The following is a 23,514-nucleotide window of genomic DNA, read 5'->3' on the forward strand; positions in this document are numbered from 1 at the left end:
GGGGTTAATCAGACTGAGACACGGGGGTTAATCAGACTGAGACACGGGGGTTAATCAGACTGAGACACGGGGGTTAATCAGACTGAGACACGGGGGTTAATCAGACCGAGACACGGGGGTTAATCAGACTGAGACACGGAGGTTAATCAGACCGAGACACGGGGGTTAATCAGACTGAGACACGGGGGTTAATCAGACCCAGACACGGAGGTTAATCAGACTGAGACACGGGGGTTAATCAGACCGAGACACGGGGGTTAATCAGACTGAGACACGGGGGTTAATCAGACTGAGACACGGGGGTTAATCAGACTGAGACACGGGGGTTAATCAGACTGAGACACGATGGTTAATCAGACTGAGACACGGGGGTTAATCAGACTGAGACACGGGGGTTAATCAGACTGAGACACGATGGTTAATCAGACTGAGACACGGGGGTTAATCAGACTGAGACACGGGGGTTAATCAGACTGAGACACGGAGGTTAATCAGACGGAGACACGGAGGTTAATCAGACTGAGACACGGGGGTTAATCAGACTGAGACACGGGGGTTAATCAGACTGAGACACGGGGGTTAATCAGACTGAGACACGGGGGTTAATCAGACTGAGACACGGGGGTTAATCAGACTGAGACACGGGGGTTAATCAGACTGAGACACGGAGGTTAATCAGACTGAGACACGGGGGTTAATCAGACTGAGACACGGAGGTTAATCAGACTGAGACACGGGGGTTAATCAGACTGAGACACGGGGGTTAAACAGACTGAGACACGGGGGTTAATCAGACTGAGACACGGGGGTTAATCAGACTGAGACACGGGGGTTAATCAGACCGAGACATGGGGGTTAATCAGACTGAGACACGGGGGTTAATCAGACTGAGACACGGGGGTTAATCAGACTGAGACACGGGGGTTAATCAGACTGAGACACGGGGGTTAATCAGACTGAGACACGGGGGTTAATCAGACTGAGACACGGGGGTTAATCAGACCGAGACACGGAGGTTAATCAGACTGAGACACGGGGGTTAATCAGACTGAGACACGGGGGTTAATCAGACCGAGACACGGAGGTTAATCAGACTGAGACACGGGGGTTAATCAGACTGAGACACGGGGGTTAATCAGACTGAGACACGGGGGTTAATCAGACCGAGACACGGGGGTTAATCAGACTGAGACACGGGGGTTAATCAGACTGAGACACGGGGGTTAATCAGACTGAGACACGGGGGTTAATCAGACTGAGACACGGGGGTTAATCAGACCGAGACATGGGGGTTAATCAGACTGAGACACGGGGGTTAATCAGACTGAGACACGGGGGTTAATCAGACCGAGACACGGAGGTTAATCAGACTGAGACACGGGGGTTAATCAGACTGAGACACGGGGGTTAATCAGACTGAGACACGGGGGTTAATCAGACCGAGACATGGGGGTTAATCAGACTGAGACACGGGGGTTAATCAGACTGAGACACGGGGGTTAATCAGACTGAGACACGGGGGTTAATCAGACCGAGACACGGAGGTTAATCAGACTGAGACACGGGGGTTAATCAGACTGAGACACGGAGGTTAATCAGACTGAGACACGGGGGTTAATCAGACTGAGACACGGGGGTTAATCAGACTGAGACACGGGGGTTAATCAGACCGAGACACGGAGGTTAATCAGACTGAGACACGGGGTTAATCACTGAGACACGGGGGTTAATCAGACCGAGACACGGGGTTATCAGACCGAGACACGGGGGTTAATCAGACTGAGACACGGGGGTTAATCAGACTGAGACACGGGGGTTAATCAGACTGAGACACGGGGGTTAATCAGACTGAGACACGGGGGTTAATCAGACTGAGACACGGGGGTTAATCAGACTGAGACATGGAGGTTAATCAGACTGAGACACGGGGGTTAATCAGACTGAGACACGGGGGTTAATCAGACTGAGACACGGGGGTTAATCAGACTGAGACACGGGGGTTAATCAGACTGAGACACTGAGGTTAATCAGACTGAGACACGGGGGTTAATCAGACTGTGACACGGGGGTTAATCAGACTGAGACACGGGGGTTAATCAGACTGAGACACGGAGGTTAATCAGACTGAGACACGGGGGTTAATCAGACTGAGACATGGAGGTTAATGGGACTGAGACACGGGGGTTAATGGGACTGGACCTGGTGGTTGGTGGATAAATCAAACATGACCTGGAGGAAGAAGGGGTTAATTAGATTTGGGACCAGAGGGATAGAGGGTTAACTGGAGCTCTTCTGATCTCAGTTACCTCTAATTCTTTGTCATTAGCCGTCTCCATTTGGAGATCCGGTCGAAACACCTCATTGATATTGGCTAACATCAGCCTCTTTAACTTCTCTAGAGAAACAGGAAGGAAACGTCAGGTAAAGAGTCAATGATTAACAGAATTAATAAGAACATTATTCCAATGGTTTCAACTTATTGCATTTGAATAAACAGATGAGATTTAATTATGTTCCGAGAATCGCAGGTTATTGGTTATTGTTTCACAGTAACTTCATTGAAGCCTACTCGTGACAATAAGCAATTTTCATTTCATTTCATTAATGTTGGCATTGATAATAACTTTTAACTGGCCACTCAATGCCGAGCTTTAACTAAAAGCTTGAACTAACGAACACACATATTGGATTCCCAAACTTCTCTCTTTGACTCCCTGCTCTTTCTGTTCCTCTCAGTCTCTCTCCATCCCTCTGTTTTTTCTCATCTCTCTCTCCACCCCTCTCTCATTCTCGCTCTCTCCCATTTGTTTTCTGGTCGCTATCTCTCTTTCCCATCTTTCTCAGTCCCTATTTCTCTGCCTGTCCCCCCCCCCCCCCCCCCTTTCTCCCTAATCCTCTCTGTATCACACACACTGCACCTCTTCCTCTCTTACTTCATTCCTCTCACTCTCTTCTATTCCCTCTCTCTCACCCCGTCTCTCTCCCATTCCAACATTTTAGGATGGCACGGTAGCACAGTGGTTAGCACAGTTGCTTCACAGCTCCAGGGTCCCAGTTACGATTCCCGGCTGGGTCACTGTCTGTGTGGAGTCTGCACGTCCTCCCCGTGTGTGCGTGGGTTTCCTCCGGGTGCTCCGGTTTCCTCCCACAGTCCAAAGATGTGCGGGTTAGGTGGATTGGCCGTGATAAATTACACTTAGTGCCCAAAAAGGTTAGATGGGTTTACTGGTTTACTGGGATGGGATAGCCTTAAGTAAGGTGCTCTTTCCCAGGGCTGGTGCAGACTCAATGGGCCAAATGGCCTCCGTCTGCACTGTAAATTCTATGATTTGCTGATACCCTCACTGCTTCACTCTCCCTGTCTCTCTTTGGAAATGGAAATTGCTTATTGTCACGAGTAGGCTTCAAATGAAGTTACTGTGAAAAGCCCCTAGTCGCCACATTCCGGCGCCTGTTTGGGGAGGCTGGTGCAGGAATCGAACCGTGCTGCTGGCCTGCCTTAGTCTGCTTTAAAAGCCAGCGATTTAGCCCAGTGTGCTAAACCAGCCCCTCACCTCCCTGTCTCTCTTGGTCCCTCCCTCCCTCTGCCCCTCCCCCTCCCTCCCTCTGCCCCTCCCCCTCCCTCTGCCCCTCCCCCTCCCTCCCTCTGCCCCTCCCCCTCCCTCCCTCTGCCCCTCCCCTCCCTCCCTCTGCCCCTCCCCTCCCTCCCTCTGCCCCTCCCCCTCCCTCCCTCTGCCCCTCCCCCTCCCTCTGCCCCTCCCCTCCCTCCCTCTGCCCCTCCCCCTCCCCCTCCCCTCCCTCCCTCTGCCCTCCCCCTCCCTCCCTCTGCCCCTCCCCCTCCCTCCCTCTGCCCCTCCCCTCCATCCCTCTGCCCCTCCCCCTCCCCTCCCTCTGCCCCTCCCCCTCCCCTCCCTCCACCCCTCCCCTCCCTCCCTCTGCCCCTCCCCCTCCCTCCCTCTGCCCCTCCCCCTCCCTCCCTCTGCCCCTCCCCCTCCCTCCCTCTGCCCCTCCCCCTCCCTCCCTCTGCCCCTCCCCCTCCCTCCCTCTGCCCCTCCCCCTCCCTCCCTCTGCCCCTCCCTCTCCCTCCCTCTGCCCCTCCCCCTCCCTCCCTCTGCCCCCTTTCTGTAATGACTGAGGCCAGGCCTTTGAGATCGGCCAATTAGAATATGAGATCCCTGATCAGTGGCCCAATCAGGGAACCCCTTTCTGTGTATATAACAGGGAGTGTCAGATACTCTGCACTCTGGGTGTAGACAGCAGACTGAATGGTCATAGTTATTCAGCTGTTGTGTTTGTAAATAAAAGGAATTCTGGGATGGGACTTCTGCCTCCGTGGACTTATTACAATCTGTCCTGCTCTGTCTCTCCCTCCCTCCCTCTCTCTCTCTTTCCGTGGGGTAGCACAAGTGATTAGCACTGTGGCATCACAGCACCAGGGTCCCAGGTTCGATTCCCCGCTGGGTCACTGTCTGTGCGGAGTCTGCACGTCCTCCCCGTGTGTGCGTGGGTTTCCTCCGGGTGCTCCGGTTTCCTCCCACAGTCCAAAGATGTGCAGCTTAGGTGGATTGGCCATGATAAATTGCCCTTAGTGACCAAAAAGGTTAGGAGGGGTTACTGGGTTATGGGGATAGGGTGGAAGTGAGGGCTTAAGTGGGTTGGTGCAGACTCGATGGGCTGAATGGCCTCCTTCTGCACTGTATGTTCTATGTTCTCTCTTTATGTCTCTCTCTCTCTCTCTCTCTGTCCATCCTTCTCTTTCTCGCTCTGCAGAGACCAGTGGGAGGAGATAAAAACAGAAAAAGGTGGAAATGCTCAGCAGGTCAGGTAGCATCTGTGGGGAGAGAAACAGAGTTAACATTTCAGGTCAATGACCTTTCGGCAGTGGTAGGAGGCTTAGTAGGTCAAAGGTAACTGGTGGTTAGCATAAATGCTTCACAGCTCCAGGGTCCCAGGTTCGATTCCCGGCTTGGGTCACTGTCTGTGCGGAGTCTGCACGTCCTCCCCGTGTCAGCGTGGGTTTCCTCCGGGTGCTCCGGTTTCCTCCCACAGTCCAAAGATGTGCGGGTTAGGTGGATTGGCCATGCTAAATTGCCCTTAGTGTCCTAAAAAGTAAGGTTAAGGGGGGATTGTTGGGTTACGGGTATAGGGTGGATACGTGGGTTTGAGTAGGGTGATCATTGCTCGGCACAACATCGAGGGCCGAAGGGCCTGTTCTGTTCTATGTTCTATGTAACTGGCAGAATAATCGGAAGGGAGATGAAGGGCAATTTTATGACACATCGGGCGGGATTTTGCAGCCACTTCCGTTACGGCAGCCCTCTGGTGGCGGAGGGTGGGATCAACAGGCAACCCCATTGCCACCTGCGGGACCAGAAGGTCACATAGAATTTCATAGAATTTACAGTGCATAAGGAGGCCATTCGGCCCATCGAGTCTGCACCGGCTCCTGGAAAGAGCACCCTGCCCAAGGTCAACACCTCTACCCTATCCCCATAACCCAGTAACCACACCCAACACTAAGGGCAATTTTGGACGACTAAGGGCAATTTATCCAGGGCCAATCCACCTAACCTGCACATCTTTGGACTGTGGGAGGAAACCGGAGCACCCGGAGGAAACCCACGCACACACACGGGGAGGACGTGCAGACTCCGCACAGACAGTGACCCAGCCAGGAATCGAACCTGGGACCCTGGAGCTGTGAAGCGATTGTGCTATCCACAATGCTACCGTCACGCCACTGACCAATGGCCGGATGCCTCTGCCGTTACTGTGGGCAGAAAATCCCACTCTAGTGGTTGTTATGATCGGGAAAGCACTGCCCGAAAGGGCGATGGAAGAGGATTCAGTAACGTTTAAAGGGAATTGGATGAATATTTGAAGGGGGAGAATTTGCTGGGCTATGAGGAGTGGACGAGGGAACAGGCCTTACTGAATGTCCTGGTCATGATGGGCCAAATGGCCTCCTTCTGTGTTATATCATACTGTGATTCTATACCAATGGCAACCTGGCTTGGGCGGAATGAGAATGTAACTCCAGGAATTATAGACTCGTTCTACTTTATGTCTCCTCAACGGACAACTTTCTCATCCCTGGAATCAATCTCGTGCCCCTTTGCAGCACCCTCCCAGGCTTCGGTAAGGCCAATCCACCTAGCCTGCACATCTTTGGGTTGTGGGGGTCAGACCCACGCGGACATGGGGAGAATGTGCAAACCCCACACGGACAGTGACTCAGAATCAGGATCAAACCCGGGTATTCAGCGCCGTGATGCAGCAGTGCTAACCACTGTGCCACCGTGCCGCCCGGCTGAGGTTATCCCTGAGGATGTGTGATGTCCCCCCTCGGTTAAATCACCACCAGTCAGCTCTCTCTCAAAAAGGGGAGAGCAGCCTATGGTCCTCCAGGATTTTGCCGACTTGCTCAACAGAGGCATTCGGTCCCATTATGTTGCCGTTCAGGAAAGCACCACGATCTAAACTTGTGCTTTGGCAGAGTTAGCAGGCTGGAATGATCGTTGAGCAACTCTTCCTGAAAGGTCCAAACGAGACGGGAGAAGAGGAGACCGTGGGGCTGTATTCGACCCCGCTGTGCAGGGTGGGGAGGAATGGGACAACAGTGACCAGGAACCTTGGTTGCTCCACTATCAACCTCTCCCCCCGACTTTCGGTGATAACCCCAATCAGTGGTGGCACCAATTACCTGCAACATCATCGCAAGACTGAACGTAGAAGGTCGCTCTTCGATAGATGATTTCCTGACCTATAATGCCGTAACTGTACGTGTCACCTTTCTGAGATACTCCCTCCTTCCGTAGATGCTCAGGAGCTGTCCACAGATCTAGTAATAGAGGATGAAAGGAAAATTCAATAACTGAATACAGTCTACAATTTTGCACAGACAAGATATTCGCAAGGGAAAAACTTGAATTTGTATCCCATCTTTCTCAAGCTTAGCAGCCAATTAAATAAATTTTGAAACAGAACAACTATTTTGTGCAAGGTTCCCACAATTAGCAATGTGCTGACCATCAGATAATATGTTTTAATTGATTTTGGTTAAGGGATAAATATGCTGGCCAATAAACCAGGGAGAACCTTTCTCTTCTTTGTCAAGACATTTCCACAGATTTTTCTACCTTCATTTGAGAATTTGATTTATCCGGCATCCACCTTCCTGTCCTCTGCCTCCTCCCTTTCACCAACACCTGATATTACATAGAACATAGAACAGTACAGCACAGAACAGGCCCTTCGGCCCTCGATGTTGTGCCGAACAATGATCACCCCACTTAACCCGTATACCCGTAACCCAACAATCCCCTCATTAACCTTACACTACGGGCAATTTAGCATGGCCAATCCACCTAACCCACACATCTTTGGACTGTGGGAGGAAACCGGAGCACCCGGAGGAAACCCACGCACACACGGGGAGGACGTGCAGACTCCACACAGACAGTGACCCAGCCGGGAATCGAACCTGGGACCCTGGAGCTGTGAAGCATTGATGCTAACCACCATGCTACCGTGAGGCCCCGGATATTGGCAATAGAGCTTCTATAATAACTTTCACGGGCCCCACGGGGACACCCGAATCGATCTCCCCGTGGAACACTTGGAATATGGGCGTCTCCGCTAGTGGGCAGAGGCCGGCCCAGCTGGGGCCTGTTGCCGGGCTGTGTAAAAGCCGGCCTGGACAGGGACTGGCGTTCCGCTAGTTCCGACAGGGACATATTGCGTATACGTCGCTGTAGCGGCCGTTTTCTACGACTGCAATAAACATGCCTACAAAGGCCTCCTGGGTCTTCATAGATTCCCGGTCACATTTGGGGGCAGCAGGGTAGCATGGTGGTTAGCATCAATGCTTCACAGCTCCAGGGTCCCAGGTTCGATTCCTGGCTGGGTCACTGTCTGTGTGGAGTCTGCACGTCCTCCCCGTGTGTGTGTGGGTTTCCTCCGGGTGCTCCGGTTTCCTCCCACAGTCCAAAGATGTGCAGGTTAGGTGGATTGGCCATGCTAAATTGCCCGTAGTGTCCTAAAAAGTAAGGTTAGGGGGGGGTTGTTGGGTATGGGTATAGGGTGGATACGTGGGTTTGAGTAGGGTGATCATGGCTCGGCACAACATCGAGGGCCGAAGGGCCTGTTCTGTGCTGTACTGTTCTATGTTCTATGTTCTACCATTGACACACACACACACACACTCTCTCTCTCTTTAAACTCTGCTGCCTGCCCCCTTCACTGTCACACCCACCCTCAGAGTCTACTTCAAACAGGCCGCTGGATGTAGAATGGTTACAGCAGTGAAGGAGGCGATTTGGCCCATTGCGTTAGTGCTGGCTCTCTGCAAGAGCAGCCCAGTTAGTCTCACTCCCCTGCTTTTCCGCCTCATCTCTGAGGATTTTTTTTCTCCAGATAATTTTCTTTGGAGGGGTTCAACCGTACCAACCTCCACCATACTCTCAGGCAGTACCTTCCAGTGTTTTAATTATGGTTTATCATAACTTCCTTGTTCTCGCACTCTATGGCCTACCTATATATTTTTTATGATGTGGAGATACCGGCGTTGGACTGGGGTGAGCACAGTCAGAAATCTTACATCAGGCTAAAGTCCAACAGGTTCGGTTTGAATTGTTTCAAACTCTCTCCAGTTGCTCTGTCTGGACCTGTAAAGACTTAATTATCTGCAAAGACTCGCATTCAAAGTATCATCTTTCATCTTTGACTTTGTCTATATGAATGTTTCTGGAACCCACCTCCTCATTCACCTGAGGGAGGAGCTGCGCTCCGAAAGCTTGTGTTTGTAACAAGTTTGTAACTTTAACCTGGTGTTGTAAGACTTCTTACTATATATTTTTTGCTTATATAACCTCAAATCTCTCTCCTCCTGTACCCCTTTAGAATTGTACCCTTTATTTTGTATTGTCCCTCCTTGTTCTTCCGACTAAAATGAATAATATCACACTTTGCAGCATTAAATTTCACCTGTCACTTGTTTGCCCATTCCACTAAACTCTTTAAGCCCATCACTGTCCCCCTCGCTATCCTTCCAAGCTTTGTAGCATTTGAGAATTCTGAAACTGCACCCTCTACACCCAACGTCTGGGTCGTTAATGCACTTCCATGGGTCCTGATCCCTGGGGTCACTAGTCCGAGAGGAAATCTTCACCGTTACTTTCCATCAGTCAGACAATGTTATATTCATGCTTCCACTGTTCCCTTTATTATACATTGCTGACAAGCCTGTCGTGTGGAACTTTATGGAATACCTTTTGGAAATCCCGTACAACGCATTAACCTCATTGCCTGGTCAACCCTTTCTGTTACCCCGTCAAAGTTAATAAAAGTCATCAAAATTGATCGTGACCTGCCCGAGCAAATCCTGCATTGGCTTTCCTTAATCAAACAAAATTTACCCAAGTGACTTCTTGGAAGAATAGAATCTGTATCATTGTCACAAGTCGGCTGACATTAACGCTGCAATGAAGTTACTGTGAAAAGCCCCTAGTCGCCACATTCTGGCACCTGTTCGGGTACACAGAGGGGGAATTCAGAATGTCCAATTCACCTAACAGCACGTCTTTCAGGTCTTGTGAAGAAACCGGAGCACCCGGAGGAAACCCACGCAGACACGGGGAGAACGTGCAGCCTCCGCACAGACAGTGACCCAGCCGGGAATCGAACCTGGGAATCGGACAATGCTACCCACTGTGCTACCGGGCTACCCACTGTGCTACCGGGCTGCCCACTGTGCTACAGGGCTACCCACTGTGCTACAGGGCTGCCCACTGTGCTACAGGGCTACCCACTGTGCTACGGGGCTACCCACTGTGCTACCGGGCTACCCACTGTGCTACAGCGCTGCCCACTGTGCTACAGGGCTACCCACTGTGCTACAGGGCTACCCACTGTGCTACAGCGCTGCCCACTGTGCTACAGGGCTACCCACTGTGCTACAGCGCTGCCCACTGTGCTACGGGGCTGCCCACTGTGCTACAGGGCTACCCACTGTGCTACAGGGCTACCCACTGTGCTACGGGGCTGCCCACTGTGCTACAGGGCTACCCACTGTGCTACGGGGCTGCCCACTGTGCTACAGGGCTACCCACTGTGCTACGGGGCTGCCCACTGTGCTACAGGGCTGCCCACTGTGCTACCGCGCTGCCCACTGTGCTACAGGGCTACCCACTGTGCTACAGGGCTACCCACTGTGCTACAGGGCTGCCCACTGTGCTACAGGGCTACCCACTGTGCTACGGGGCTACCCACTGTGCTACAGTGCTACCCACTGTGCTACGGGGCTACCCATTGTGCTACGGGGCTGCCCACTGTGCTACAGGGCTACCCACTGTGCTACGGGGCTACCCACTGTGCTACAGGGCTACCCACTGTGCTACAGGGCTGCCCACTGTGCTACAGGGCTGCCCACTGTGCTACAGGGCTACCCACTGTGCTACGGGGCTGCCCACTGTGCTACAGGGCTACCCACTGTGCTACAGGGCTACCCACTGTGCTACGGGGCTGCCCACTGTGCTACGGGGCTACCTACTGTGCTACAGGGCTACCCACTGTGCTACAGGGCTACCCACTGTGCTACGGGGCTGCCCACTGTGCTACAGGGCTACCCACTGTGCTACAGCGCTGCCCACTGTGCTACAGGGCTACCCACTGTGCTACGGGGCTACCCACTGTGCTACAGGGCTACCCACTGTGCTACGGGGCTACCCACTGTGCTACCGGGCTACCCACTGTGCTACAGGGCTACCCACTGTGCTACAGGGCTACCCACTGTGCTACAGGGCTACCCACTGTGCTACAGGGCTACCCACTGTGCTACAGGGCTGCCCACTGTGCTACGGGGCTACCCATTGTGCTACGGGGCTGCCCACTGTGCTACAGGGCTACCCACTGTGCTACAGGGCTACCCACTGTGCTACAGGGCTTCCCACTGTGCTACAGGGCTGCCCACTGTGCTACAGGGCTACCCACTGTGCTACAGGGCTACCCACTGTGCTACAGCGCTGCCCACTGTGCTACAGGGCTACCCACTGTGCTACAGGGCTACCCACTGTGCTACAGGGCTACCCATTGTGCTACGGGGCTGCCCACTGTGCTACAGGGCTACCCACTGTGCTACCGGGCTACCCACTGTGCTATGGGGCTGCCCACTGTGCTACGGGGCTACCCACTGTGCTACAGGGCTACCCACTGTGCTACAGGGCTACCCACTGTGCTACCGGGCTACCCACTGTGCTACCGGGCTACCCACTGTGCTACAGGGCTACCCACTGTGTTACAGGGCTGTCCACTTTGCTACAGGGCTACCCACTGTGCTACCGGGCTACCCACTGCGCTACTGGGCTACCCACTGTGCTATAGGGCTGCCCACTGTGCTACGGGGCTACCCACTGTGCTACGGGGCTACCCACTGTGCTACGGGGCTACCCACTGTGCTACAGGGCTACCCACTGTGTTACAGGGCTGTCCACTTTGCTACAGGGCTACCCACTGTGCTACGGGGCTACCCACTGTGCTACCGGGCTACCCAATGTGCTCCAGGGCTACCCACTGTGCTACGGGGCTACCCACTGTGCTACAGGGCTACCCACTGTGCTACAGGGCTACCCACTGTGCTACAGCGCTGCCCACTGTGCTACAGGGCTACCCACTCTGCTACAGGGCTACCCACTGTGCTACAGGGCTACCCACTGTGCTACCGGGCTACCCACTGTGCTACCCTGCTGCCCACTGTGCTACGGGGCTGCCCACTGTGCTACGGGGCTACCCACTGTGCTACCGGGCTACCCACTGTGCTACAAGGCTACCCACTGTGCTACAGGGCTACCCACTGTGCTACGGGGCTACCCACTGTGCTACAGGACTGCCCATTGTGCTACGGGGCTACCCACTGTGCTACAGGGCTGCCCACTGTGCTACCGGGCTACCCACTGTGCTACAGGGCTACCCACTGTGCTACCCTGCTGCCCACTGTGCTACAGGGCTACCCACTGTGCTACCCTGCTGCCCACTGTGCTACAGGGCTACCCACTGGGCTACAGGGCTACCCACTGTGCTACCCTGCTGCCCAATGTGCTACAGGGCTACCCACTGTGCTACAGGGCTGCCCACTGGGCTACAGGGCTACCCACTGTGCTACAGCGCTGCCCACTGTGCTACAGGGCTACCCACTGTGCTACAGGGCTACCCACTGTGCTACAGGGCTACCCACTGTGCTACAGCGCTGCCCACTGTGCTACGGGGCTACCCACTGTGCTACAGGGCTACCCACTGTGCTACAGGGCTACCCACTGTGCTACAGGGCTACCCACTGTGCTACAGCGCTGCCCACTGTGCTACGGGGCTGCCCACTGTGCTACGGGGCTACCCACTGTGCTACGGGGCTACCCACTGTGCTACAGGGCTACCCACTGTGCTACAAGGCTACCCACTGTGCTACAGGGCTACCCACTGTGCTACAAGGCTACCCACTGTGCTACAGGGCTACCCACTGTGCTACAAGGCTACCCACTGTGCTACAAGGCTACCCACTGTGCTACAGGGCTACCCACTGTGCTACAAGGCTACCCACTGTGCTACAGAGCTACCCACTGTGCTACAGGGCTACCCACTGTGCTACAGGGCTACCCACTGTGCTACAGGGCTACCCAATGTGCTACAGGGCTGCCCACTGTGCTACCGGGCTACCCACTGTGCTACGGGGCTGCCCACTGTGCTACGGGGCTGCCCACTGTGCTACAGGGCTACCCACTGTGCTACAGGGCTGCCTACTGTGCTACGGGGCTACCCACTGTGCTACAGGGCTACCCACTGTGCTACAAGGCTACCCACTGTGCTACGGGGCTGCCCACTGTGCTACCGGGCTACCCACTGTGCTACAGGGCTGCCCACTGTGCTACAGGGCTGCCTACTGTGCCACAGGGCTACCCACTGTGCTACAGGGCTACCCACTGTGCTACAGGGCTACCCACTGTGCTACAGGGCTGCCCACTGTGCTACGGGGCTACCCACTGTGCTACTGGGCTACCCACTGTGCTACAGGGCTACCCACTGTGCTACCGGGCTACCCACTGTGCTACCGGGCTACCCACTGTGCTACCGGGCTACCCACTGTGCTACGGGGCTACCCACTGTGCTACGGGGCTACCCACTGTGCTACAGGGCTACCCACTGTGCTACAGGGCTGCCCACTGTGCTACAGGGCTGCCCACTGTGCTACAGGGCTACCCACTGTGCTACAGGGCTACCCACTGTGCTACAGGGCTGCCCACTGTGCTACGGGGCTACCCACTGTGCTACGGGGCTACCCACTGTGCTACCGGGCTACCCACTGTGCTACCGGGCTACCCACTGTGCTACAGGGCTACCCACTGTGCTACAGGGCTACCCACTGTGCTACAGGGCTACCCACTGTGCTACAGGGCTACCCACTGTGCTACAGGGCTGCCCACTGTGCTACAGGGCTACCCACTGTGCTACAGGGCTACCCACTGTGCTACAGGGCTACCCACTGTGCTACAGGGCTACCCACTGTGCTACGGGGCTACCCACTGTGCTACAGGGCTACCCACTGTGCTATGGGGCTACCCACTGTGCTACAGGGCTACCCACTGTGCTACCCTGCTGCCCACTGTGCTACAGGGCTGCCCACTGTGCTACAGGGCTACCCACTGTGCTACAGGGCTACCCACTGTGCTACAGACCTACCCACTGTGCTACAGGGCTACCCACTGTGCTACAGGGCTACCCACTGTGCTACCCTGCTGCCCACTGTGCTACAGGGCTGCCCACTGTGCTACAGGGCTATCCACTGTGCTACAGGGCTACCCACTGTGCTATGGGGCTACCCACTGTGCTACAGGGCTACCCACTGTGCTACCCTGCTGCCCACTGTGCTACAGGGCTACCCACTGTGCTACAGGGCTACCCACTGTGCTACAGGGCTGCCCACTCTGCTACAGGGCTACCCACTGTGCTACAGGGCTACCCACTGTGCTACAGGGCTGCCCACTCTGCTACCGGGCTGCCCACTGTGCTACAGGGCTGCCCACTCTGCTACAGGGCTACCCACTGTGCTACAGGGCTGCCCACTGTGCTACAGCGCTACACACTGTGCTACAGGGCTACCCACTGTGCTACGGGGCTACCCACTGTGCTACAGGGCTACCCACTGTGCTACCGGGCTACCCACTGTGCTACAGGGCTACCCACTGTGCTACAGGGCTACCCACTGTGCTACAGGGCTACCCACTGTGCTACAGGGCTACCCACTGTGCTACCGGGCTACCCACTGTGCTACAGGGCTACCCACTGTGCTACGGGGCTACCCACTGTGCTACAGGGCTACCCACTGTGCTACAGGGCTCCCCACTGTGCTACAGGGCTACCCACTGTGCTACAGGGCTACCCACTGTGCTACCGGGCTACCCACTGTGCTACAGGGCTACCCACTGTGCTACCCTGCTGCCCACTGTGCTACGGGGCTGCCCACTGTGCTACCCTGCTGCCCACTGTGCTACAGGGCTACCCACTGTGCTACAGGGCTGCCCACTGTGCTACAGGGCTACCCACTGTGCTACGGGGCTACCCACTGTGCTACCGGGCTACCCACTGTGCTACGGGGCTACCCACTGTGCTACAGCGCTACCCACTGTGCTAAGGGGCTGCCCACTGTGCTACGGGGCTACCCACTGTGCTACAGGGCTGCCCACTGTGCTACAGGGCTACCCACTGCGCTACAGGGCTACCCACTGCGCTACAGCGCTACCCACTGTGCTACCGGGCTACCCACTGTGCTACAGGGCTACCCACTGTGCTACAGGGCTACCCACTGTGCTACAGGGCTACCCACTGTGCTACGGGGCTACCCACTGTGCTACGGGGCTACCCACTGTGCTACGGGGCTACCCACTGTGCTACGGGGCTACCCACTGGGCTACGGGGCTACCCACTGTGCTACGGGGCTACCCACTGTGCTACGGGGCTACCCACTGGGCTACGGGGCTACCCACTGTGCTACAGGGCTGCCCACTGTGCTACGGGGCTACCCACTGTGCTAGAGGGCTACCCACTGTGCTACAGGGCTACCCACTGTGCTACAGGGCTACCCACTGTGCTAGAGGGCTACCCACTGTGCTACAGGGCTACCCACTGTGCTACCGGGCTACCCACTGTGCTACCGGGCTACCCACTGTGCTACAGGGCTACCCACTGTGCTACAGGGCTGCCCACTTTGGTACAGGGCTACCCACTGTGCTACCGGGCTACCCACTGCGCTACCGGGCTACCCACTGTGCTACAGGGCTGCCCACTGTGCTACAGGGCTGCCCTCTGTGCTACAGGGCTACCCACTGTGCTACGGGGCTGCCCACTGTGCTACGGGGCTACCCACTGTGCTACGGGGCTACCCACTGTGCTACCGGGCTACCCACTGTGCTACAAGGCTACCCACTGTGCTACAGCGCTACCCACTGTGCTACAGCGCTACCCACTGTGCTACGGGGCTACCCACTGTGCTACAGGGCTACCCACTGTGCTACAGGGCTACCCACTGTGCTACAGGACTGCCCACTGTGCTACAGGGCTACCCACTGTGCTACGGGGCTACCCACTGTGCTACAGGGCTGCCCACTGTGCTACAGGGCTACCCACTGTGCTACAGGGCTACCCACTGTGCTACAGGGCTACCCACTGTGCTACAGGGCTGCCCACTGTGCTACAGGGCTACCCACTGTGCTACCCTGCTGCCCACTGTGCTACAGGGCTACCCACTGTGCTACCCTGCTGCCCACTGTGCTACAGGGCTACCCATTGTGCTACGGGGCTACCCACTGTGCTACCCTGCTGCCCACTGTGCTACAGGGCTACCCACTGTGCTACAGGGCTACCCACTGTGCTACCCTGCTGCCCAATGTGCTACAGGGCCACCCACTGTGCTACAGGGCTACCCACTGTGCTACAGGGCTACCCACTGTGCTACAGGGCTACCCACTGTGCTACCCTGCTGCCCAATGTGCTACAGGGCCACCCACTGTGCTACAGGGCTACCCACTGTGCTACAGGGCTGCCCACTGTGCTACAGGGCTACCCACTGTGCTACAGGGCTACCCACTGTGCTATGGGGCTACCCACTGTGCTACGGGGCTACCCACTGTGCTACAGGGCTACCCACTGTGCTACAGGGCTACCCACTGTGCTACAGGGCTGCCCACTGTGCTACAGGGCTACCCACTGTGCTACCGGGCTACCCACTGTGCTACGGGGCTACCCACTGTGCTACGGGGCTACCCACTGTGCTACAGGGCTACCCACTGTGCTACGGGGCTACCCACTGTGCTACGGGGCTGCCCAATGTGCTACGGGGCTACCCACTGTGCTACAGGGCTGCCCACTGTGCTACGGGGCTACCCACTGTGCTACGGGGCTGCCCAATGTGCTACGGGGCTACCCACTGTGCTACAGGGCTGCCCACTGTGCTACAGGGCTGCCCACTGTGCTACGGGGCTACCCACTGTGCTACAGGGCTACCCACTGTGCTACAGGGCTACCCACTGTGCTACAGGGCTGCCCACTGTGCTACGGGGCTGCCCACTGTGCTCCAGGGCTACCCACTGTGCTACAGGGCTACCCACTGTGCTACGGGGCTACCCACTGTGCTACGGGGCTACCCACTGTGCTCCAGGGCTACCCACTGTGCTACAGGGCTACCCACTGTGCTACAGGGCTACCCACTGTGCTACAGGGCTGCCCACTGTGCTACAGGGCTACCCACTGTGCTACAGGGCTACCCACTGTGCTACCGGGCTACCCACTGAGCTACAGGGCTACCCACTGTGCTACCGGGCTACCCACTGTGCTACAGGGCTACCCACTGTGCTACCCTGCTGCCCACTGTGCTACCGGGCTACCCACTGTGCTACAGGGCTACCCACTGTGCTACAGTGCTACCCACTGTGCTACAGGGCTACCCACTGTGCTACAGGGCTACCCACTGTGCTACAGGGCTGCCCACTGTGCTACCGGGCTACCCACTGCGCTACCGGGCTACCCACTGTGCTACAGGGCTACCCACTGTGCTACAGGGCTGCCCACTGTGCTACCGGGCTACCCACTGTGCTACAGGGCTACCCACTGTGCTACAGGGCTGCCCACTGTGCTACAGGGCTACCCACTGTGCTACCGGGCTACCCACTGTGCTACAGCGCTGCCCACTGTGCTACGGGGCTACCTACTGTGCTACAGGGCTACCCACTGTGCTACAGGGCTGCCCACTGTGCTACAGGGCTACCCACTGTGCTACGGGGCTACCCACTGTGCTACAGGGCTACCCACTGTGCTACAGGGCTCCCCACTGTGCTACAGGGCTACCCACTGTGCTACGGGGCTACCTACTGTGCTACAGGGCTACCCACTGTGCTACGGGGCTACCCACTGTGCTACGGGGCTACCCACTGTGCTACTGGGCTACCCACTGTGCTACAGGGCTACCCACTGTGCTACAGGGCTACCCACTGTGCTACGGGGCTGCCCACTGTGCTACAGGGCTACCCACTGTGCTACAGGGCTACCCACTGTGCTACGGGGCTACCCACTGTGCTACAGGGCTACCCACTGTGCTACAGGGCTACCCACTGTGCTACGGGGCTACCCACTGTGCTACGGGGCTACCCACTGTGCTACAGGGCTACCCACTGTGCTACAGGGCTGCCAACTGTGCTACAGGGCTACCCACTGTGCTACGGGGCTGCCCACTGTGCTACAGGGCTACCCACTGTGCTACGGGGCTACCCACTGTGCTACAGGGCTACCCACTGAGCTACAGGGCTGCCCACTGTGCTACAGCGCTACCCACTGTGCTACGGGGCTACCCACTGTGCTACGGGGCTACCCACTGTGCTACAGCGCTGCCCACTGTGCTACAGGGCTACCCACTGTGCTACAGGGCTGCCCACTGTGCTACAGGGCTACCCACTGTGCTACAGGGCTACCCACTGTGCTACAGCGCTGCCCACTGTGCTACAGGGCTACCCACTGTGCTACAGGGCTGCCCACTGTGCTACAGGGCTGCCCACTGTGCTACAGGGCTACCCACTGTGCTACAGGGCTGCCCACTGTGCTACAGAGCTGCCCACTGTGCTACAGGGCTACCCACTGTGCTACGGGGCTACCCACTGTGCTACGGGGCTGCCTACTGTGCTACGGGGCTGCCCACTGTGCTACGGGGCTACCCACTGTGCTACAGGGCTACCCACTGTGCTACAGGGCTACCCACTGTGCTACGGGGCTACCCACTGTGCTACGGGGCTACCCACTGTGCTACGGGGCTACCCACTGTGCTACGGGGCTACCCACTGTGCTACAGGGCTACCCACTGTGCTACCGGGCTACCCACTGTGCTACAGGGCTACCCACTGTGCTACGGGGCTACCCACTGTGCTACGGGTCTACCCACTGTGCTACGGGGCTACCCACTGTGCTACAGGGCTGCCCACTGTGCTACGGGGCTGCCCACTGTGCTACAGCGCTGCCCACTGTGCTACAGGGCTACCCACTGTGCTACAGGGCTACACACTGTGCTACAGGGCTACCCACTGTGCTACAGCGCTGCCCACTGTGCTACAGGGCTACCCACTGTGCTACAGGGCTGCCCACTGTGCTACAGGGCTGCCCACTGTGCTACAGGACTGCCCACTGTGCTACAGGGCTACCCACTGTGCTACAGGGCTACCCACTGTGCTACAGGGCTACCCACTGTGCTACAGGGCTACCCACTGTGCTACAGGGCTACCCACTGTGCTACAGGGCTACCCACTGTGCTACAGGGCTACCCACTGTGCTACAGGGCTACCCACTGTGCTACAGGGCTACCCACTGTGCTACAGGGCTGCCCACTGTGCTACAGGGCTGCCCACTGTGCTACAGCGCTGCCCACTGTGCTACAGGGCTACCCACTGTGCTACCGGGCTACCCACTGTGCTACAGGGCTACCCACTGTGCTACAGGGCTACCCACTGTGCTACGGGGCTGCCCACTGTGCTACGGGGCTACCCACTGTGCTACAGGGCTACCCACTGTGCTACCGGGCTACCCACTGTGCTACAGGGCTACCCACTGTGCTACAGGGCTACCCACTGTGCTACGGGGCTGCCCACTGTGCTACAGGGCTACCCACTGTGCTACAGCGCTGCCCACTGTGCTACAGCGCTGCCCACTGTGCTACAGGGCTGCCCACTGTGCTACGGGGCTGCCCACTGTGCTACAGGGCTACCCACTGTGCTACAGGGCTGCCCACTGTGCTACAGGGCTACCCACTGTGCTACAGAGCTACCCACTGTGCTACAGGGCTACCCACTGTGCTACCGGGCTACCCACTGTGCTACAGGGCTACCCACTGTGCTACGGGGCTACCCACTGTGCTACCGCGCTGCCCACTGTGCTACAGGGCTACCCACTGTGCTACAGGGCTGCCCACTGTGCTACAGGGCTGCCCACTGTGCTACAGGGCTACCCACTGTGCTACCGCGCTGCCCACTGTGCTACAGGGCTACCCACTGTGCTACAGGGCTACCCACTGTGCTACAGGGCTGCCCACTCTGCTACAGGGCTACCCACTGTGCTACAGGGCTACCCACTGTGCTACAGGGCTACCCACTGTGCTACAGGGCTACCCACTGTGCTACAGGGCTACCCACTGTGCTACAGGGCTGCCCACTCTGCTACAGGGCTACCCACTGTGCTACGGGGCTACCCACTGTGCTACGGGGCTACCCACTGTGCTACAGCGCTGCCCACTGTGCTACAGAGCTGCCCACTGTGCTACAGGGCTACCCACTGTGCTACAGCGCTGCCCACTGTGCTACAGGGCTACCCACTGTGCTACAGGGCTACCCACTGTGCTACGGGGCTACCCACTGTGCTACAGGGCTACCCACTGTGCTACGGGGCTACCCACTGTGCTACGGGGCTACCCACTGTGCTACAGGGCTACCCACTGTGCTACGGGGCTACCCACTGTGCTACAGGGCTGCCCACTGTGCTACGGGGCTACCCACTGTGCTACCGCGCTGCCCACTGTGCTACGGGGCTACCCACTGTGCTACGGGGCTACCCACTGTGCTACAGAGCTACCCACTGTGCTACAGGGCTACCCACTGTGCTACAGGGCTACCCACTGTGCTACAGGGCTACCCACTGTGCTACAGCGCTGCCCACTGTGCTACAGCGCTGCCCACTGTGCTACAGGGCTACCCACTGTGCTACAGGGCTACCCACTGTGCTACAGGGCTGCCCACTGTGCTACAGCGCTACCCACTGTGCTACGGGGCTACCCACTGTGCTACAGTGCTACCCACTGTGCTACAGGGCTACCCACTGTGCTACAGGGCTACCCACTGTGCTACAGCGCTGCCCACTGTGCTACGGGGCTACCCACTGTGCTACAGGGCTGCCCACTGTGCTACAGGGCTGCCCACTGTGCTACAGGGCTGCCCACTGTGCTACAGGGCTACCCACTGTGCTACAGGGCTGCCCACTGTGCTACAGGGCTGCCCACTCTGCTACAGGGCTACCCACTGTGCTACAGGGCTACCCACTGTGCTACAGGGCTGCCCACTGTGCTACAGGGCTGCCCACTGTGCTACAGGGCTACCCACTGTGCTACGGGGCTACCCACTGTGCTACAGGGCTACCCACTCTGCTACAGGGCTACCCACTGTGCTACAGGGCTACCCACTGTGCTACAGGGCTACCCACTGTGCTACAGGGCTACCCACTGTGCTACGGGGCTACCCACTGTGCTACGGGGCTACCCACTGTGCTACGGGGCTACCCACTGTGCTACAGGGCTGCCCACTGTGCTACAGGGCTACCCACTGTGCTACAGGGCTGCCCACTGTGCTACAGGGCTACCCACTGTGCTACAGGGCTACCCACTGTGCTACAGGGCTACCCACTGTGCTACAGGGCTACCCACTGTGCTACGGGGCTACCCACTGTGCTACGGGGCTACCCACTGTGCTACAGGGCTACCCACTGTGCTACAGGGCTGCCCACTGTGCTACAGGGCTACCCACTGTGCTACAGGGCTACCCACTGTGCTACAGGGCTACCCACTGTGCTACAGGGCTGCCCACTGTGCTACGGGGCTACCCACTGTGCTACAGGGCTGCCCACTGTGCTACAGACCTACCCACTGTGCTACAGGGCTACCCACTGTGCTACAGGGCTACCCACTGTGCTACAGGGCTACCCACTGTGCTACAGGGCTACCCACTGTGCTACAGGGCTACCCACTGTGCTACAGGGCTACCCACTGTGCTACAGGGCTACCCACTGTGCTACAGGGCTACCCACTGTGCTACAGGGCTGCCCACTGTGCTACAGGGCTACCCACTGTGCTACAGGGCTGCCCACTGTGATACAGGGCTACCCACTGTGCTACAGGGCTACCCACTGTGCTACAGGGCTACCCACTGTGCTACGGGGCTACCCACTGTGCTACAGGGCTACCCACTGTGCTACAGGGCTACCCACTGTGCTACAGGGCTGCCCACTGTGCTACAGGGCTACCCACTGTGCTACAGGGCTGCCCACTGTGATACAGGGCTACCCACTGTGCTACAGGGCTACCCACTGTGCTACCGGGCTACCCACTGTATCTGGACTATACCCAAACTATCTCCTCTGTAAAAGCTGCTGGTTCCAGTTCTGTCTCCTACTATTGATTCCAGATCCATCCTTCACCACATTGCTGTGGGCCATCCCCCAATTAATTAATTATACTCTTGTTGCAATTTAACTTTTTAAAAATAAATTCCAACTCTCAAGTTATTGACTTCAAGGATTGCGCCGCAGGATTTCACATTTTAAATGAAAAATTCTCCCGTGCAAGAGTTGAGGAAAACAGTCCGACGAACCGAGCAGGAAATGCTGGACCATCTGAGCAGGTCTGACAGCTCCTCAGGATCTCGAGTCTTCCTTTACTTCTCTTGGAACCAAACCAAGAGGTGTCACACCTTTTAGGAATTTACTTTAATTCTCTTCAGTGTATGGGCGGTACTGTGGCACAGTGGTTGGCACTGCTGCCTCGCAGCGCCAGGGAACCGGGTTCAAGTCCGGCTGGGCGGAGTTTACACGTTGTCCCCGTGTCCTCCGGGTGCTCCGGCTTCCTCCCACAAGTCCGAAGATGTGCAGCTTAGGTGGACTGGCCATGATTTTTAAAAATGCCCCTTTGTGTCCAAGGATGTGCATTTCAGGTGGGATTGTGGGGATTGGGTGGGGAGTGGACCTATCTGGGTGCTCCTTCAGAGGGTCGGTGCAGACCCGATGGGCCAAATGGCCTCGTTTTGCAGTGTAGGGCTTTTATGATTCTATGAGCCAACATGGATCATGACGGCAGTTCATCCTCCCCCCCTCAGGGTGTTCTGCAGTGAGATGGTGACTATCCTTGACAACAGCCCCCCCCCCCCCTGCCCCTCCCCCCACCCCAGACCCCTCCCCCTGCCTGTCCAGCTGAGTCAGGCATGTTGCAATGGTTTAAATTTTCGGCCGCACTCTCCAGAGGAGCCATCAATCTCACCAGTGTCCAGAATCCTGGTGGGGGGGGGGGGGCAGGATGCACTCAGTGGAGCCCAGCGCATCCTGCTTCGTCCTTCCAGCCTGCCTGGTGGTCACCCATCCCTTTCTACCTGAATGCTCTGATGCTGCGGGGTGACCCACACCTATCGACGTGCCAGCCTCCAAATCCTCCACCCTGCCAATGCAGTGACGGCAGCAGCTGGCCCAGGCTGCTCGGGAACCTGCAGCTGGAGCCGCTGCAGGGTTGGCAGCACTTCCTTCACAACTGGTTACCCCGGCCACAGCCAGCGTCTCCGCTATTTCTGACTGTGATCCATCCCTCTTCCGGTGAATCTGTTTGGGTTGTTCCGACGCGGTCCATGATTTCTTTTTTTTAAAATAATTTTTATTAAAGTTTTCACAAAATATCAACAACAAAATGTAAAAGGAACCTAATAGAATTAAATACAAAACAGAACAAAACACCTCAATGCCCCCCTTCCCCCTATACATAAATAATAAATTAACACCCGTCGAAACACAAAGCAAACATAGCAAATATATACACCCCCTCAGATCCCCAATATAGAAAAACAGAAATAAAATAGAACACCCCCCCCCCGGGTTGGTGCTGCTGACTGTGGTGATATAACCACTGTAGTTATGTGTACTGCAGTAGGGGGATGTATGCCTGTACCTGTAATACAGGTTCCTCCGGTCAGCCCCCGCTGGCTAGCTCCGCCCACAGGGAGCTTGTGTATAAATATGCGTGTGAGCCACTCAGACCTTAGTCTACAGTTGCAGATGGAGGAATAGCATCGCACAGCAATAAAGCCTCTATTGTACTAGTCTCTCGTCTTTGAGTATAATTGTTAGCGCTACACTGACCATTGTCTACCGTTCTGCCAGGAAATCTAGGAACGGTTGCCACCGCCTGAAAAA

General features: G+C 56.9%; 1 protein-coding gene across 1 annotated transcript in view; it reads right to left on the reverse strand.

The window, feature by feature from the left end:
• Positions 1 to 23,514, reverse strand: part of LOC119956642 (heat-stable enterotoxin receptor-like) — a 163,361-nt gene that overhangs the window by 27,749 nt on the left and 112,098 nt on the right. The window contains exons 18-19 of the mRNA XM_038783982.1: positions 6,704 to 6,841; positions 2,307 to 2,395 (exon numbers count right to left, since the gene is read on the reverse strand). Of these exons, the coding sequence (XP_038639910.1) occupies positions 2,307 to 2,395; positions 6,704 to 6,841 (227 nt within the window). The remainder of the gene's footprint in view (positions 1 to 2,306; positions 2,396 to 6,703; positions 6,842 to 23,514) is intronic.

This window comes from Scyliorhinus canicula, chromosome 23, assembly GCF_902713615.1.
Source record: "Scyliorhinus canicula chromosome 23, sScyCan1.1, whole genome shotgun sequence".
Lineage (NCBI taxonomy): Eukaryota > Metazoa > Chordata > Chondrichthyes > Carcharhiniformes > Scyliorhinidae > Scyliorhinus > Scyliorhinus canicula.